The 17,471-nt window shown below is 37.9% G+C and overlaps 1 protein-coding gene across 2 annotated transcripts in view; it reads right to left on the bottom strand.

Moving 5' to 3' along the window:
* Window positions 1–17,471, bottom strand: part of tln1 (talin 1) — a 197,848-nt gene that overhangs the window by 137,233 nt on the left and 43,144 nt on the right. For both annotated transcript variants that reach the window (XM_051683214.1, XM_051683215.1), the window contains one exon: window positions 2,571–2,733. In XM_051683214.1, the coding sequence (XP_051539174.1) occupies window positions 2,571–2,700 (130 nt within the window). In that variant the 5' untranslated portion in view covers window positions 2,701–2,733. The remainder of the gene's footprint in view (window positions 1–2,570; window positions 2,734–17,471) is intronic.

Consider the following 17,471-nt stretch of genomic DNA (forward strand, 5'->3'; position numbering starts at 1 on the left):
GACCAGAGAATCTTGTTTCTCACAGTCTGAGAGTCCTTTTTTTGTCTTGCAATGAGGAGAGGCTTCCATCTGGCCACTCTGCCATAAAGCGCAGATCAGTGGAGTGCTGAAGTGATGGTTGTCCTTCTGCAAGTTTCTCCCATCTCTACACATGATCTCTGGAGCTCAACCAGAGTCAACATCGGGTTCTTGGTCACCTCTCTTATCAAGGCCCTTCTCCCCCGATTGCTCAGTTTGGCCAGGTAGCCAGCTCTAGGAAGAGTCCTGGTTGTTCCAAACTTCTTCCATTTAAGAATTATGGAGGCCACTGTGCTCTTGGGAACCTGCAATGCAGCCGAAATGTTTTTGTAGCCTTCCCCAGATCTGTGCCTTGACACAATCCTGTCTCTGTGCTCTGCAGGCAGTTCCTTTGACCTCATGGCTTGGTTTTTGCTCTAATATGCATTTTCAGCTGTGAGACATTATATAGACAGGTGTGTGCCTTACCAAATCATGTCCAATCAATTGAATTTGCCACAGATGGACTCCAATCAAAGTGTAGAAACACCTCAAAGATGATCCAGCGAAATGGGATGCACCTGAGCTAAATTTCAAGCGTCATAGTAAAGGGTCTGAATACTTATGTCAATGTGATATTTCAGTTTTTTCTTTTTAATACATTTTCAAAGTTATCAAAAATCTGGTTTTTCCTTTGTCATTATGGGGTACAGAGTGTAGATTGATGTGAAAAAAGTAATAATTTTAAGCATTTTAACATATGTCTGCAACATAGCAAAATGTGAAAAAAATGAAGGGGTCTGAATACTTGAATGCATTGTATTTGTCAGTGTGTCTAGGGTGTGTTTTCGCACATCAAAGGAACATTTGTACATTATTTGGGTTGCAAAAACTTTTTAGTCTTCTCCTCGAGTGAGTTAAAGAAAATGTATTGATTCACAATTGTCCCCAATTGAATGTTTATGAACACATTTCACAACAATTTCCCTTCTTGGCATCAGCGTTTCAAATGCTGCTTCCTTCTAATGGATTAGATTGTGTCTCCCAAACGTACCATGCTTGTTACAAACCACTGACAGACTTGCTATTAAAGACTGCTGCACATTCCACAAGAGCTGCTGAGTTTGGATGAGAGCCATCCGTCACAGAGACAAATGACTCACAGGTTAGGACAAGTATGCAGCAGAAACCGTCCAGCACGGATAACTATTATATAACAGCCGCATAGCAAGAGTTGCTGCTGTATTTTTGGCCAGGCGGCCAGCTCTAGGAAGATTCCTGGTTGTTCCAAACTTCTTCCATTTAAGAATTATGGAGGCCACTGTGCTCTTGGGAACCTGCAATGCAGCCGAAATGTTTTTGTAGCCTTCCCCAGATCTGTGCCTTGACACAATCCTGTCTCTGAGCTCTGCAGACAGTTCCTTTGACCTCATTGACCTTTTTGCTCTAATATGCATTTTCAGCTGTGAGACATTATATAGACAGGTGTGTGCCTTTCCAAATCATGTCCAATCAATTGAATTTGCCACAGGTGGTCTCCAATCAAAGTGTAACATCTCAAAGATTATCCAGAGAAATGGGATGCACCTGAGCTAAATTTCATGCATCATAGTAAAGGGTCTGAATACTTGTGTCAATGTGATATTTCAGTTTTTTCTTTTAAATACATTTTCAAAGTTATCAAAAAACTGTTTTTTATGTCTGCAACATAGCAAAATGTGAAAAAAATGAAGGGGTCTGAATACTTTCTGAATGCACTATATTTGTCAGTGTGTCTAGGGTGTGTTTTCACACATCAAAGGTACATTTGTACGTTATTTGTGTTGCCTTCTCAAAGAGTGAGTTAAAGAAAATGTATTGATTCACAATCGGCCCCAGTTGAATGTTTATGAACACATTTCATGGCCATTTCACAATAATTTCCCTTCTTGGCATCAGCGTTTCAAATGCTGCTTCCTTCTAATGGATTAGATTGTGTCTCCCAAACGTACCATTCTTGTTATAAACCACTGACAGACGAGCTATTTAAGACTGGATGAGAGCCATCCGTCACAGAGACAAATGACTCACAGGTTAGGACAACTATACCTGAATCACTTTTTTGAACTGTTCTTAAAAGGCCCTGCATACTTCATACAAAATTGAAGAACAAATGAGTGTGATGTCATTTAGAACAAAATCTGTCCAAAAAGGTGTTTTTGAGTTCGTTTGGGTGGTTCGTAACAGCTCGCCAGGCTGAACTTCCAGGAAAACTTCTTACTGGCTGCTAAACACCTTCTTACTGCCATTGGTCCACATCATCGGTAGGTGTGACCTGAAGCTCCACCTACTTTGAGGCCGACATCTAATTCTGTTTACATTGTTTAGTCAAGATCAGTCAACATGAACACATCAAAGTGCAGAGTTATTAGCAAGCTGATGCAAACTTCAACATCTGTTAGGTTAAGTTTCAACATAAATAACAATAACAGAATCTAAGATTTCAGCACAAGGGACAGCCAGAATTTGGCTCCGAGTTATTCTCTTGCAGGAAAAGCACAGGGTTCGATTAATGACTCAGGTTAATGACTCACGCTGGCCGAGCTGTGCCTCTGGAACTCTTTCTCTGATGATGCGACAGGCGTCGTACACCATGGTGGAGGGCTCAAACTGCATCGTCTTCACCACATTCCCCACCCCGATCTTCAGCGAAAGCGCCACCATGACTGACACTACGTGACTGTGCCGCTGCTATACCTGCAAAACAAAAATATACACACAAACTGTAAACACTCTTTTTTTTCGATTAATATTTTTTATTGATTAGTAGATATAACACAGAAAAACACAACATATATACATTGAATCAACATTTAACCCCCACTATTACCCCTCCCCCTCCCCAATCACCAACCCCATCCTGACCCCCAACGAACACCCCTGTGGTCACACATAAGAATACACACAAAAATAATAATAATAATAATAATAATAATAATAAATAATAAAAATATATATATTATATATATATAAAATCATACACATCCAAAACTATACCTCTCTCTCCACAGCCCCTCCCAGAGAGTCCCCCAAAAACACTAAATAACTGCCCCAATGATTTGCCCCAATACAAATCATTTTAATAACATTAACTTCCTCAATCATAGATAAATGTAATGAAGCCCACCTGCCCACATCACATGAAAATCTCTTTATAAAGGTGTCAAAATCACACAAATTTGCTGGGAATAAAATGCCCAAGTGCTTAATGCCCTGTTTGTGCCCAGCTGAAAAGCCATCACTGGGCAGTACGCTGTCAGAGCCAAAGCTTCAGATTTAGACCAATTGACTCTGTATCCTGAGAACTTAGAAAAGGAATTAATAATTCTGTGGAGGCAAGTCATAGATCTAGTGGGGTCGGAGATGAATAATAAAATATCATCTGCGTAAAGCAAAAGCTTATGCGCCAGACCTCCCGCCAACCACCCCTGGAAACTCATCCTCCTTTCTTATCATGGCTGCTAATGTTTCCAGGGCAAGACAGAAAAATAATGGGGAAAGAGGGCAACCCTGCCAGGTGCCCCTATCCAGAGTAAAATAATCTGAAATTAATCCATTTGTTTGTACAGCGGCTACCGGGTGTCTATAAAGTAACTTAATCCATCCAATAAAAGTATTCCCAAACCCGTACATTTCCAAATTCTTAAAAACATAATCCTTAAATGTTATCAGAAGAGCTGCGGCCACAAATAAAACACACACAATCTATATGTATAAGAGATGTCATAACTTTACTTAATCGGTTAGCCAGAATTTTGGACAATATTTTTACGTCTAGCTGGATCAGGGAAATTGGACGGTAACTCTTACATTCACTTGGTTACAAAGCTTGAGTGTCCGGGCTTATGTCATGGTTGGCGGAAGCTTTCCATTCTTTAATGATTCCGTATCAACTTCTAACAAATGTGGAGCCAGTTCTGTAGCATAAGATCTAAATAATTCAGCGGCAAAGCCGTCTGGCCCTGGAGCCTTGCCTGTAGGCAAAGCCTTAATTCCCTCGCCAAGCTCCTCCAAGTTTATCTCAGAATCAAGAGAATTTTTTTGCTCCGTCGTCAGTTTAGGGAGTTCTAATGGTTCCACAAAGTTTCTAATATCTTCATCAGTAGACGAAGACGTGGAACTATAGAGATCAAGATAGAATTCTTTAAAAGCATTTTTAATATCAATAGCCGAGGTAAATATTTTACCACCAGCAGATTTCACTGAGGGAATGGTAGAAAAAGACTCTCTCTGTTTTATATATCTAGCCAAATGCTTCCCTGCTTTGTCCCCTGACTCAAAGTAAGACTGTCTTGCCCTGAATAGCCAAAACTCCACCTTCTGTGACAAAATAGTATTATATCTGTATTTCAATCAGGTCAATTCTCTGAGGCCATCAGACGACATTCGGCGCTTCAGCTCTGCCTCTGCACTTTTAATATTCCCTTCCAACTCCACAAGTTCTCATACTTTGGATTTTTGGTGAATGAGGCATACTGTATGATCCGACACCTAAGAACCGCCTAAAGTGCCTCCCAAGCCACACCCACAGAGGATACTGAGGACCAGTTGGTCTCCATATAAGCACTGATTTCATCCTTTAACATTTGTTGGAATTGAGGATTTTGCAAAAGGGATACATTAAAGCAGCAACTATATGATTTATTTTTCTCCGTATGTGGCAACATCTCTAAACTCACCAGGGCGTGATCTGAGACTAAGATGTTTCCAATTGAGCAATCAACAACAGATGAAATGAGGGACTTAGATATAAAAAATAAAAAATCTATTCTAAAATAAATCTTATGGATTGATTAAACAAATTTATAGTTCCTACCAGATGTGTTCCAGGGTCTCCAAATATCTGTAAGACCAAGATTTTTACACATCCTGTGAAGCGTCAATGTGCATTCCTTGAATCAATCACGTTTCTCTCGTCGAATTCGCAAAGTCTGGGAACAAGAAAATGAAGTGGTTCTTCCAAGAAAGCCTTCCTTTTCTCACCTCGCGTAACACGAGATCTTTATTGGATGATCTCAGAAATTTGGCCAGAATTGATCGGGACCTGTCTTCCTCAGCGGATCGCCGAGCCGGAACCCTGTGAGCTCACTCGATTTCCAGCTTATGGCCTGTTATGTCGAGCAGACTCGGGAAGAGCCCGTCCAGGAATTTCACCATATCCCGACCTTCTTCATCCTCACGAATTCCAACAATTCAGATGTTATTCTGCCGGTTATGGTTCTCCAAATCTTCCAGCTTCTCTCAGATGTGCTCCAAATCCACCTTTGTTGCTAGCGAATTTGCAGCTAATTCCCTCTCCGATGACTCCAGATAATCGATCCGTTTCTCGATATCCCCTACTCTTGTAACCATCTCAGTGAATTTAGTCTCCATGGCAGTGATCGATCGACATATTACAGCAAGATCCTCCAAGTCTGCAATGACCTTCGTCTGCATTGCCGACACGTTCATAAATTTTCGCCGAATTTCCTTACTTAACCGGCCAAATCGGCTCCCAGGCTTGTTGCCTGCAGCTCAGGGGCTTCAGCTTGAGCACGTAAGTGTCTTTTAATGTCTCCAGAGTCCGAGGATTTTGAATTCTTTGACATATTGTCTTCCTAGAACATTTAAGAATCAGGGTGTATCGAATCTCACCAGTTTATGACACAAAAAGTATTAAAACTAGCAAAGTGAGCAGAGCTCGCCGTTCACATGTCCGAACCGTGCATGGTGCCACGTGACTCCGTAAACACTCTTGAGCATCTGAACACATGTAGTAGTGGACTGAAGTACCAGATTACATGTAATTGGGATAACCTACTCAGCTTACAAACATCAAGTACGTGGTATTAGATTGTTACATTTTAAAATGCGAGTAATGAGATTACAGTTACTTTTTATAGATTACATTACAAATCAGCCAATGGCAATAATTAGTGTGCAATTTACTAATTATGCTCACACACAAAAAAAAGAGAGGTCTGAGCCAAAGCCTGAAATACATGTGACAGACCTAGCCAGGTAGCAGTACAAATATACTGTACAAGACAGTGCAGTCCCATTCCTTATTTGACCACATATAAAAATTATTTGACTTTGAAAGAGACACAGGGGAAACATTTTCAATGCAATGAGAAAACAGTTCAATGCAATATTTGCCTGAAAAATGTTTTATCCATTGGAAAAAAAAACACCATGTTCAGTCTAAAGCAGCACTTAGGCTATAAATATCTATATTTGTATGAAAATTTTAAATGCATTATAAAATATTTGTATATGTATCATCTAGCCATGTGTTCATTTACTGGAAACAATACACTGCATTGAAAGTTCACAGTATATGCCACAAATACACACAGGGCACTTAGTTTCTGTTTTAAATTAAAATTAATGCACAAATAATATGCTACGCTCTTTGCATTTGTGTGCTGCATCGAAAATAAATGTGAATGCACTTTTGCAGATAAACCTTTCAGAGGTGTCGGTCACATGCAGGTTCGTTCTTTTGCACAATGCAAATGCACTTCAGTCCATACTTCGGGATGGCAGATAAAGCACCTGTCAAAAACTTTATTCAGAGTATCACCATATTTAATTTTGAGGGAAAGTAGTAAAGTCTATTCAATGGCATGCACTGTATAAAGCTGGATAAAGGTCCTACATCACACCTAATTTTCACAACTAGAGTTTTTAATGTACTGAAATTGTTTTGGAAAGATGTTATTTAAATTCTTTATCAGTTGAATGATCAACACTAATTTAAACAACAGTTCAGCCCATCTGTTAGGGTTAACCCTCCCTCACAGCCTCGCTTTCATTCCCATAAAATAAAATATGGCAGTACTCTGAATAAGGTCTATAGGTCAAGGTCACACCTAATTATGAGAAGGTACAAATTGTATATCTCTGCATCTTACCTAGAGATTTTCACTATTGATTACAAAGTCAGATTAATACAAATTGTCTAATCCCTATTCTTAATTGGCTAAATAATAGTTATCTTAAAAATACAAATACATGCATGTTATCATTGTCTTCAGTCTTGGGTAACAGTGACCCCTTAAGTACCTTTTGTTTTACTCTACAACTAATAAATAGCAAGCTGCTGTTTGATTTCTAATATTTATGATTAAACTAATGTTTAATGAAAGGAGTGTTACTATCATTTAATTATTTAATATTTTAATTGTATTATACTATTCATTTAAAATCAATGATTAGATCATTAAATTAATTAGATTAGATCATAAAAATTAATGATTACGAAACATGCAATGAGTAATCCAAAAGTAATCAGAACAGATTACCTAAAAAGTGTAGGTAAGAATGTTACTGATTACAATTTTAGTTGTGTAATTTGTAATCAGTACTGGACTACATATTTCAGAAGTAATCTACCCAATACTGTACACACACACACACACTAATTAATTAAAATGGTTTTTAAACAATTATATGTAAATGTATATACTTTTATTTGTCCTTTTTTCTTCCTTATTTTTTTTTATTTATAGCTCTGTAAAGCCGCTTGAAGCTGTGGTCAAAACAAGGTGCTGTATTTTGTTGTTCTCTATAATCTATGAGAGAGAGAAATAATAGATAGAGTCGGCAAGGAGGCCCCGCCCAATTGTGGGGGAAGCAAAACCATGTTACCAAGCTATGTACCAAAGTTACTCTTTCATTTCTATGAGAAAAACGGCAATTTTATCAATGAAAAACATGACGAAAAGCTATTTTGTCTTTTTTTTTTTTTTTTGCACCCGGAACTGATTTTTATTGCCTTCCAACTGACAAAAATAGAAGCCAAAAGACGAGCACTGCGGCTGCAAGCTGTTGAGCTGCAGAACAATGTAGTTCAGTGATCTCAGGACAGAAGTTCATGTTTACAATTTACACTTGAATGGTTTGTTATTCGATTGGTATCTAAAACATTATAACTGCTTTGTTTATCATCATCAACACTTGTTTTGCATATATTTCATATTTTTTATGTATATATTTTAATATGATTTTTAAAGTTTTATCCACACATTCATGATATTTTGAAATGATTGTACATATTAAATAGCCCAAATTTAAGAGGTGAAACCTGTGATATGGCTGATGCAATTTCAATGAAATTATATTTATATTACAATTTACAGCCTCAGTGGACAATGCAATAAGGCTTACACTTTGGTAAGGTTAAAATAGTAGGCATACAAGATAACTCTAAACAAAACAACACATTCAATAATGATGGGGATTAAATAAATGTTAAGCACAATATATGCAGTAATATGTGATATAACAACAACTAAATCTACAATCATAAGCAGTTTCATTACTTTTTCTTATTAAGTACTTTATTTAGCAGTAAAGATATATTTATAGGATATTTCTATGTAAAATCCCAGTCCGTCCCTGCCCCCAGTGTTCAACACAATGCCAACTGTATCTATAGCAGAGATGTTGTAGTAAATACTGTATGTTGTATGTTCAGTTTGGTTTCAGTGGGTCTGAATCAGTGGTGTTCACGTTCTCATTGAAGGGGGAGAGTTTGAACCAAAGACAAGCTGAACTTCCCTCTTACAGCCGGATTTCATTCTGTGCTTTAATCAGAAATAAGGAACAAAGAACAAGAAGTGCCTTTCTTACTTTTAGTCAGCATTTATTTTAAATAACAGCCAAATTCTGCCAGGACACACTTTGAAACACGATAATAAAAAATGCTGTGTTTTTCTGTCTGTATTCCACAACACAACAACACTGTTTTAAAGAAATATAACAAAATATACACAAGAAGTTAAAACTGGTAAATTACAAGTTGTTTGTCTATTCTTGTCTATTCACAGCCCTGAGAGAGTTACAGAAAAACACCTTGGAAAAGCAGAAGAATGCTGGTAACTGGAGCAACAACAACATGAACCAGAACACATAACAGTTCTGAAATATGGGGATATAAATGCGTAGACATGCAGACAACACAGAAATTACTTAGGGCACCATGAAATCCATTTGAAATTTTCCCAGATTCCATGTTTTTTTAAAAGTTTAATATTTTATTCTAAAAAATGTCTTATAAAATGAATTAATAGAACTTAAATCAAATGAAAACAAAACAATTCCTTTTCAACATACCATTGCATTATTCTCACAGCACATTCCAAAACACATCATTGGAGTTCTTTTTTTGTTTTTTGTCAAATAGAATGCTGCACAGCAAAGCAACACGGTATTAATGAAAGCACTGATGAACAGTTTTAGTCAGTGCAAGAGCACTATTGCTTCTAATGTATTTACTATTGATATATTAGTAGTAGTAGTATAACTATTATTTATTAATACTTTATTGTATATTACATTTTACTATACAGTAGTACTAAACAGTAATTAACAATAAGCAATAGAATATTTAAATGAAACATTAACTTTAATGCTGTAAAATGTTTTTTAAAGCTGAAGAATCATTTCATTACACCAAATACATTAACCAATGTTTACGAATTGAACCTTTTTACCCAAAAGTGACTAAAGTAGCATATACACTATATTGCCAAAAGTATTCGCTCATCTGCCTTTAGACGCATATGAACTTAAGTGACATCCCATTCTTAATCCATAGGGTTTAATATGATGTCGGCCCACCCTTTGCAGCTATAACAGCTTCAACTCTTCTGGGAAGACTTTCCACAAGGTTTAGGAGTGTGTTTATGGGAATTTTTGACCATTCTTCCAGAAGCGCATTTGTGAGGTCAGACACTGATGTTGGACGAGAAGGCCTGGCTCGCAGTCTTTGCTCTAATTCATCCCAAAGGTACTCTATCGGGTTGAGGTCAGGACTCTGTGCAGGCCGGTCAAGTTCTTCCACACCAAACTCGCTCATCCATGTATTTATGGACCTTGCTTTGTGCACTGGTGCGCAGTCATGTTGGAACAGGAAGGGGCCATCCCCAAACTGTTCCCACAAAGTTGGGAGCATGGAATTGTCCAAAATCTCTTGGTATGCTGAAGCATTCAGAGTTCCTTTCACTGGAACTAAGGGGCCAAGCCCAGCTCCTGAAAAACAACCCTACACCATAATCCCCCCTCCACCAAACTTCACAGTTGGCACAATGCAGTCAGACAAGAACCGTTCTCCTGGCAACCGCCAAACCCAGACTCGTCCATCAGATTGCCAGATGGAGAAGCGTGATTCGTCACTCCAGAGAACGTGTCTCCACTGCTCTAGAGTCCAGTGGCGGCGTGCTTTACACCACTGCATCCGACGCTTTGCATTGCACTTGGTGATGTATGGCTTGGATGCAGCTGCTCGGCCATGGAAACCCATTCCATGAAGCTCTCTACGCACTGTTCTTGAGCTAATCTGAAGGCCACATGAACTTTGGAGGTCTGTAGCGATTGACTCTGCAGAAAGTTGGCGACCTTTGCGCACTATGCGCCTCAGCATCCGCTGACCCCGCTCTGTCATTTTACTTGGCCTACCACTTCGTGGCGGAGTTGCTGTCATGCCCAGTCGCTTCCACTTTGTTATAATACCACTGACAGTTGACTGTGGAATATTTAGTAGTGAGGAAATTTCACGACTGGACTTGTTGCACAGGTGGCATCCTATCACAGTACCACGCTGGAATTCACTGAGCTCCTGAAAGCAGCCCATTCTTTCACAAATGTTTGTAGAAGCAGTCTGCATGCCTAGGTGCTTCATTTTATACACCTGTGGCCATGGAAGTGATTGGAACACCTGAATTCAATTATTTGGATGGGTGAGCGAATACTTTTGGCAATATAGTGTATGTGCAATCAGAAGTAAGGCGTTAACAGACATTTCAACTTTATAACATGCTGGTTGTTGTCTTGCAGTGGATTTCTATTACATTATTTACCCTGCAGTCGTATATCCAACTTTAAATTGTACATCTTACCAAATCGGTCTCCAAGCCTAGCATTATTTATTCATGTTCACAGAAATGTAGACGAGCTACTGTCATTTCTGATGTTTATTATAATTTCTTAACTTCACAGTCACCGATGTAACTGCATACATTACGTGTTGAAATGTTGTTATTGTTATATTGAAATTTGTTGTGTTATGCATTTGACTGCGTTGTAATGCATTGAGAGCTGTTCCTGAATGTTTTGTATAAGTGTGTTTACACGGGGAGACTGGTTTCAAGGGGGTCACTGCAGTTTCAAATGTTTATCCAAACAGTGACCTTAATATCATCAAGCCACTCTGGGGAGATCTCAAACGTACGGTTCATGCAAGACGACCAAAGACTCTGCGTGACCTGGAGGCATTTTGCCAAGACAAATGGGCAGCTATACCACCTGCAAGAATTTGGGTCCTCATAGAAACTATTACAAAAGACTGCACGCTGTCATTGATGCTAAAGGGGGCAATACACAGTATTAAGAACTAAGGGTATGCAGACTTTTGAACAGGGGTCATTTCATTTTTTTCTTTGTTGCCATGTTTTGTTTTATGATTGTGCCATTCTGTTATAACCTACAGTTGAATATGAATCCCGTAAGAAATAAAAGAAATGTGTTTTGCCTGCTCACTCATGTTTTCTTTAAAACTGGTACATATATTACCAATTCTCCAAGGGTATGCAAACTTTTGAACACAACTGTATAAAACATTTGAGGGGGTGTTCTACAGGTCTCCCCCTGCTGCTCAGAATCCTGTAGGAAACACTGAACTCTTATTTATTTTTAAATTGTTATTCCATGTACAGCTTTAGAAACATCTCTCCAATTAGTAGCACTGAATTTTCAATGTCTAATGAATAGATTTTAATCGAATCGAGAATCGAATCGAATTGAGATCTTGTGAATCGAAATTGAATTGAATTGGGGCATCTGTGCCGATACCCAGCCCTAATGAAAACTCTTTTATAAAAAATAAAAAAAAACCTGCAAAATCCAGTTTTCCATGATATGAGCGTTTATAACTTTTGTCACAAATCACTGAATTTGAATGTCAGTGTGGAGGTCACAGTTGGGCAGTGTTTATACGCTGTACAGCCACACATGGAATGGACACACACATTCCTGAGGAGGGTGAAGTATGTGTGTGTGTGTGTGTGTGTGTGTGTGTGTGTGTGTGTGTGTGTGTGTGTGTGTGTGTGTGTGTGTATACAGCATCGTCCTCTATCTGGGGAGGAGACCTGGAAGCATTCCAGCAGCCAGATCCTAGCTGATAAATGTGTGTCTGTGTGTTTGTGTGTGTGTGTTGGCACTCTACACTTCAAAGTCACTGTTGGTTAATTAAGATTTGACACATGAACTCGCACCTCAATCGGACTCGTTTTTTAAATAATGTTGCGTCAACTGTAATAGAATTTTCCTGTTTTATGGAAGTAACCCTCTTTCATATTTACTTGAGTCCCCATCACTACGGTTACAGGTGTAACTCAGGCTATACAGCGCAACAGTCTGATTCCAGTATTAAAGATCCCAATAATTTTCTCCATAGGCGAATTGATTTGTAATGATCACATAAACCTTTAAAAACAGACCTACCATGAGTTCTGAGGTTGCAATCAATGGTATGTACCTCTACTGAAGACATCACACCACATTATTTCAACATATTATTTTAAATTGTGTTCAATAGCGCAATCCCTGGTGAAGACCTACATTGGCCATAAATTCTGAAGAGAAAGATCCACCAATCAGAGAATTGCGACCAACAAAGTGTGCCGAAAGAGCTCTGCAGCGACTGTCAACTCCCATGATGCAATACATTCTGTCTCCCTACACTCTCATATACATATCTATATACAACATATTTGCAAATCAGAATATTTTGCAATAAAATTTAAATATATTGTTTCTATACCTATAATCAACAACTTAAGTTATATTTTTCCATTGTATTTAATTCAATTACTTCATCGGCAATGCTTCATGGGATTACAGTGCATTCCCTCATGTAAGGCGTTAAGCACACAGTCTTGTTCCTTTGACTTTTTGTCTGATTTTCAAATACTTTTTGGATAACACTTTACAATAAGGTTCCATTTGTTAACATTAGTAAACAACATTAGTTAACATGAACTATCAATAAACAATAATTTTATAGCATTTATTATGTTAATTTGTACATATACTAATAATTATTTCAAATCAAAAATTGTATGTCAACATTAGTTAATGCACTATAAACTAACAATGAACAATTGTATTTTTATTAACTAACATTAACAAAGATTATTAAATGCTGTATAAATATACTGTTCATTGTTAGTTCGTAATAACTAATGCATTAACTAATGATAACGAAAGGGACCTTACTGTAAAGTGTTACACTTTTTTTTGCTTCAAATCCAAGTTTGTAATGTTGTGATACACTTTGGAGCTGGATGGTTTGGTTCCTGGTTAAGAACTCTTTTACAAAGGATTTTATGAAATCCCTATGGAAAAAAGGAATGGCGAAAATACTTCCGGAACCAGGCAACAAAAAAGTGTGCGGGCACTGTTGTGAGAATAGAATACAGGCTTGACTTCATGTAGCCGCTACTGTAGCTGTTGCATGAACAGGACATTCCGAGACTCACACGTGTAAGTAAATGCAGTTGTCAATCCCAAACACTGACTATGTGAACGTGACCTGAAAGCACGGATCCAATCTGTGACTAAATGGTCGCATTTTGCGACCATTTTTCCCACCGGTGTGACTACGTTTTGTTACAGGTCACACCAATGGGACTACAATGTTGGCCAACTCTCCCTCTTTCTCTCTCACTTTTTATGCGCTGCCGTTTTCTGTTAAGCAATATCAAACGGCAAACGCATCAAATGCGGAACGGAACAGTGCTATCTGCTACCCGGACCAATTATCAGCACGTCCTAGTGGACAGAGCAGCGCAATCACTGAACAGGTGAGTTCACTCACAGAGCGTATATAATTACAGCACTGCAAGAAGTAGTGAGAAGCACAGCGCGAGTACGGAAAAGTTGCGTTTACTCAAGTTCTCGACGCACACTACTGATCATTACAGTGCTGCCTGCGAGAACCAGTAAAGTCACAGAAAACTTTTTAATTCAGCACAGAATTCTCAGATTCAAACCTCTCGGTGAGCAAAGTAGTTTAAAACCACATTAAACGGCCCGACATTCAAAACAGTAGGCTGCTGACAAGATGAACAGGAACACAGATATAAACAAGACTTATCAAACATCAGCACCCTTAGAGAATTAACATATATTTACTATTGTAACACTAACTGTACTAAAACAAGCTGGACTGATGTACCAGTGCACCCTGACTCTCAGAAACTGCATAAAACCAGCCAATAAGATTGTAGCTTGACATTTTGAGAAAGCACTTGTCATTTTTGTGTGTAAAATAACATGCATCATGATGGTCTGTGGACGTGCCATCTGAGATTAAATGGTTAGCCTAACACTGATGGCAAAGAAACTATGCTCTTAAATATGAGCATTGATTCTCATCAGCACATATGATCAACGTGATATTTCCACAGAGCTGTACAGGCTTGGGTTCTGTTGTAGCTTGTCACCACAGGAATTGAGTAACCCAACATTTTAAAGGAACAGACTGAAATATCACAAAATACCAGCAAATAATACTTTAAAACAACTGTACAACCCTAATGAGTCATGTTTGTAGTAATGGTCCTTCCATCTCAGATCTCAACTTAAAAGGAAAACTTATTGAAAAATTAAATAAACAACACTTGATAAAATATTAAAACAAGCTTAAATTCCTGTTGCATTAGAACACCCTGTTCTAATAATATCCACATCCTGTAATGAGTTTTGACATTACATTTCTAGAAATAATGACATTAATTAGCATTACTTTATGGGTTTAAAAAGGCCTGTTGTGGCATAATTGACCAAACCAGATGCATTTCAGGAACAACGCGTGTGTGTGTTTGAACTTAACAAGGACTTCTATTAATGCACAGCCCTGTGTGTGTTGTGACTGAGATTAACAGAGTTGTGGAGTGATAAACTGTGTTCAGAACAAAGGCAGACAGCATAATGACATCAAGTGTGTTAGTGTCCGCCATCTTAAAAACAATGCTCATGGAGCGAGACGCTCAAAAAGCACAACACTCTTAGTGGAAAACACACCAAGTGTTGGGTAAGTTACTCAAAAAAAAGAAATCCACTACAAATTATGAATTACTTTTCTGAAATTAGATTACACTGCTAATTACCTCTTGGAAAAAGTAATCAAATTAATTTCATTACTTTTAAGTTTGTATTTTTACGCTCAACGAATTCAAAAGAATGTCTATATTTCCTCCTTGTTCATTGTCGCACTCAAGTAATACCACACGTTTCTTACAATGACTTGTTAGTGACTCTTCAGCTTTCACATAAAAGCAAACAAACGTACATGAACATATTTTATGTTTTAAAAGTGTTTTACATAGGGCTATTGATTTAACCCATTCATTTAGTGTGATTAATTCTATAAAAAATAACGTGTTAAAAAATGTATGCAATTAATCATGCCCCCTGACACGTATGTAAATTCTGTAATAAAAGGTAGGATTTTCATACCACACGAGCAATTCAAGCTTGAAGTACATCTGTTTTTATGAGCCGCGTCAATAGGTGGCAGCACACCTCAACAAAAATCACAAGCAGCGCAGCCACAGAATGAGAACCGCTCACTGAGGAGGAAGACTACAGGAATTTAGAGATTCGATTTTCAAAGTTTCCACTACTTTTAACTTGACACAATGTCCTGAAAATGCAGCGTTTATGACACTAAATACCACTGAGACGCTCCAAACATAGAGCATAAAGCGACAATTAAAAATAGTGCAGACGGAACACAAGAACGCGTACTGTGAGAACACAAACGACAAAAACATGTTTGAGAAAGTCACTTTTGGCTGCATTCAGCTGTCAAAAACAACCCCTAAACAATGAAGATCTAGAGTGAGTTGTGATGAAGCTGTGGTATAAATAGTCTGTTTTATGGTGCTGTGTAGGCCCGGCAAGAATCCTGCTCTCAGGTCAGTGACCTTGACCCGGTACCAAGAATGCAACAGTCCCACACATCTAACACCCACCGAAACCCACTGAGTTACAATCAAACCTCTTCATAAGACTTTATAGTGCTGTTTCCACTCTGTGTCAAAGTGCTGCAACTATAACCCTGTTCACACCGCCAGCGACATGCAGCGACAAAAGACATTTTTCCACACAATTGTTGAACTACTAAGGATGCACCGTCACCATTTTTCTCAACCGATCTGATTCCGATACCTGTACTCTCTCTGTCAGCTGATTCGATACCAGTGTTGTTTTTTCTTAATTAGTTTCGACTATCACTGCATGGAACTGATTGGGAGTACTCTTTTATGAGTAAAGAAACTAAAACATCTAACTACAAATTAATTTATAATCAAATAGAGAAAACAAACAAAACATTTTAAAAACATGTGTAGCCTATTAAAAAAAAAGGTTATTGTTAACTAGTCTACTGAAAAATGCAGCAGCAATATGAACAATAATTCCAGAGAAAGTCTTAAGTAGAGAAGAAGCCAGTTTTCTTTACACATTTTTTGTTAACTTGCTTCTGGACTCTTTTTTTGTTCACTACAGTTGTAACAGGATATCAACAACTTTGAAATTACACAGCAATTTTTTGGAGCCCATTCAACTTAAATATTATTGTAATTTATAAATAGTAATAATGATGATAATAGTGGTGATGAAAATAATGATGATGATAATAATAATAATAATATAATAACTATTATTATTATTGTTACTAAATATTTGCATTTTATCTTAAAATAGTAATACATTTCAGTTTTAATTTCTTAACTTTAAAACCCTCTGGCTTTTATTTTGGCAGACATCTACAGAAGAATTTTAAGTGTTTGTAGGCTAGTTCACAGTAGTTTAACTGGCTTCTCATTCAACATCTTGTGAAATGTGCCCCCGGTGCCGTTCGTAATGCATGTTAAAAGCTAACTGAACTATTAAGCATCTACATCTGAGATGGAGTTTGTGTGAAGCGCTCACATATTGCGCTGAGAGCTAAAAATCATGTGTTTTGTGTGTCAACAGAGCGGCGCTCTGAGCATGCAGGTTATTGCACGTCTTCAAGAGTCTTTGAATAACATGCACGAGTCATAAGGACTACGTTAATGGTAGCTTTGTTTATGTCATTCTTGACGGTAATGACCGTTTCTAAGTCACGGTATCAGATTTGGATCAGGCTCGTCAGACGATACCTGATCTGGTTAAAAACGTCAGTATCGGAGCCAATTCTGATCCAGGTATTGGATCGGTGCATCGCTAACTAGTACCTGAACTAAAATCAGTTTGTTGTGGAACTATAACCGTTCCCGTAAAATTATTTTCCACCTAGGACACAGAAAGAAAGAACTGTATTTAAATGAGCTTTCACGCAAGTATGTGACGCTGTTTTAACTGTCACGCCTTAACTTAATGTGACAAGAGCCCTCAGATTT

This window comes from Myxocyprinus asiaticus, chromosome 42 (genome assembly GCF_019703515.2).
Source record: "Myxocyprinus asiaticus isolate MX2 ecotype Aquarium Trade chromosome 42, UBuf_Myxa_2, whole genome shotgun sequence".
NCBI lineage: Eukaryota > Metazoa > Chordata > Actinopteri > Cypriniformes > Catostomidae > Myxocyprinus > Myxocyprinus asiaticus.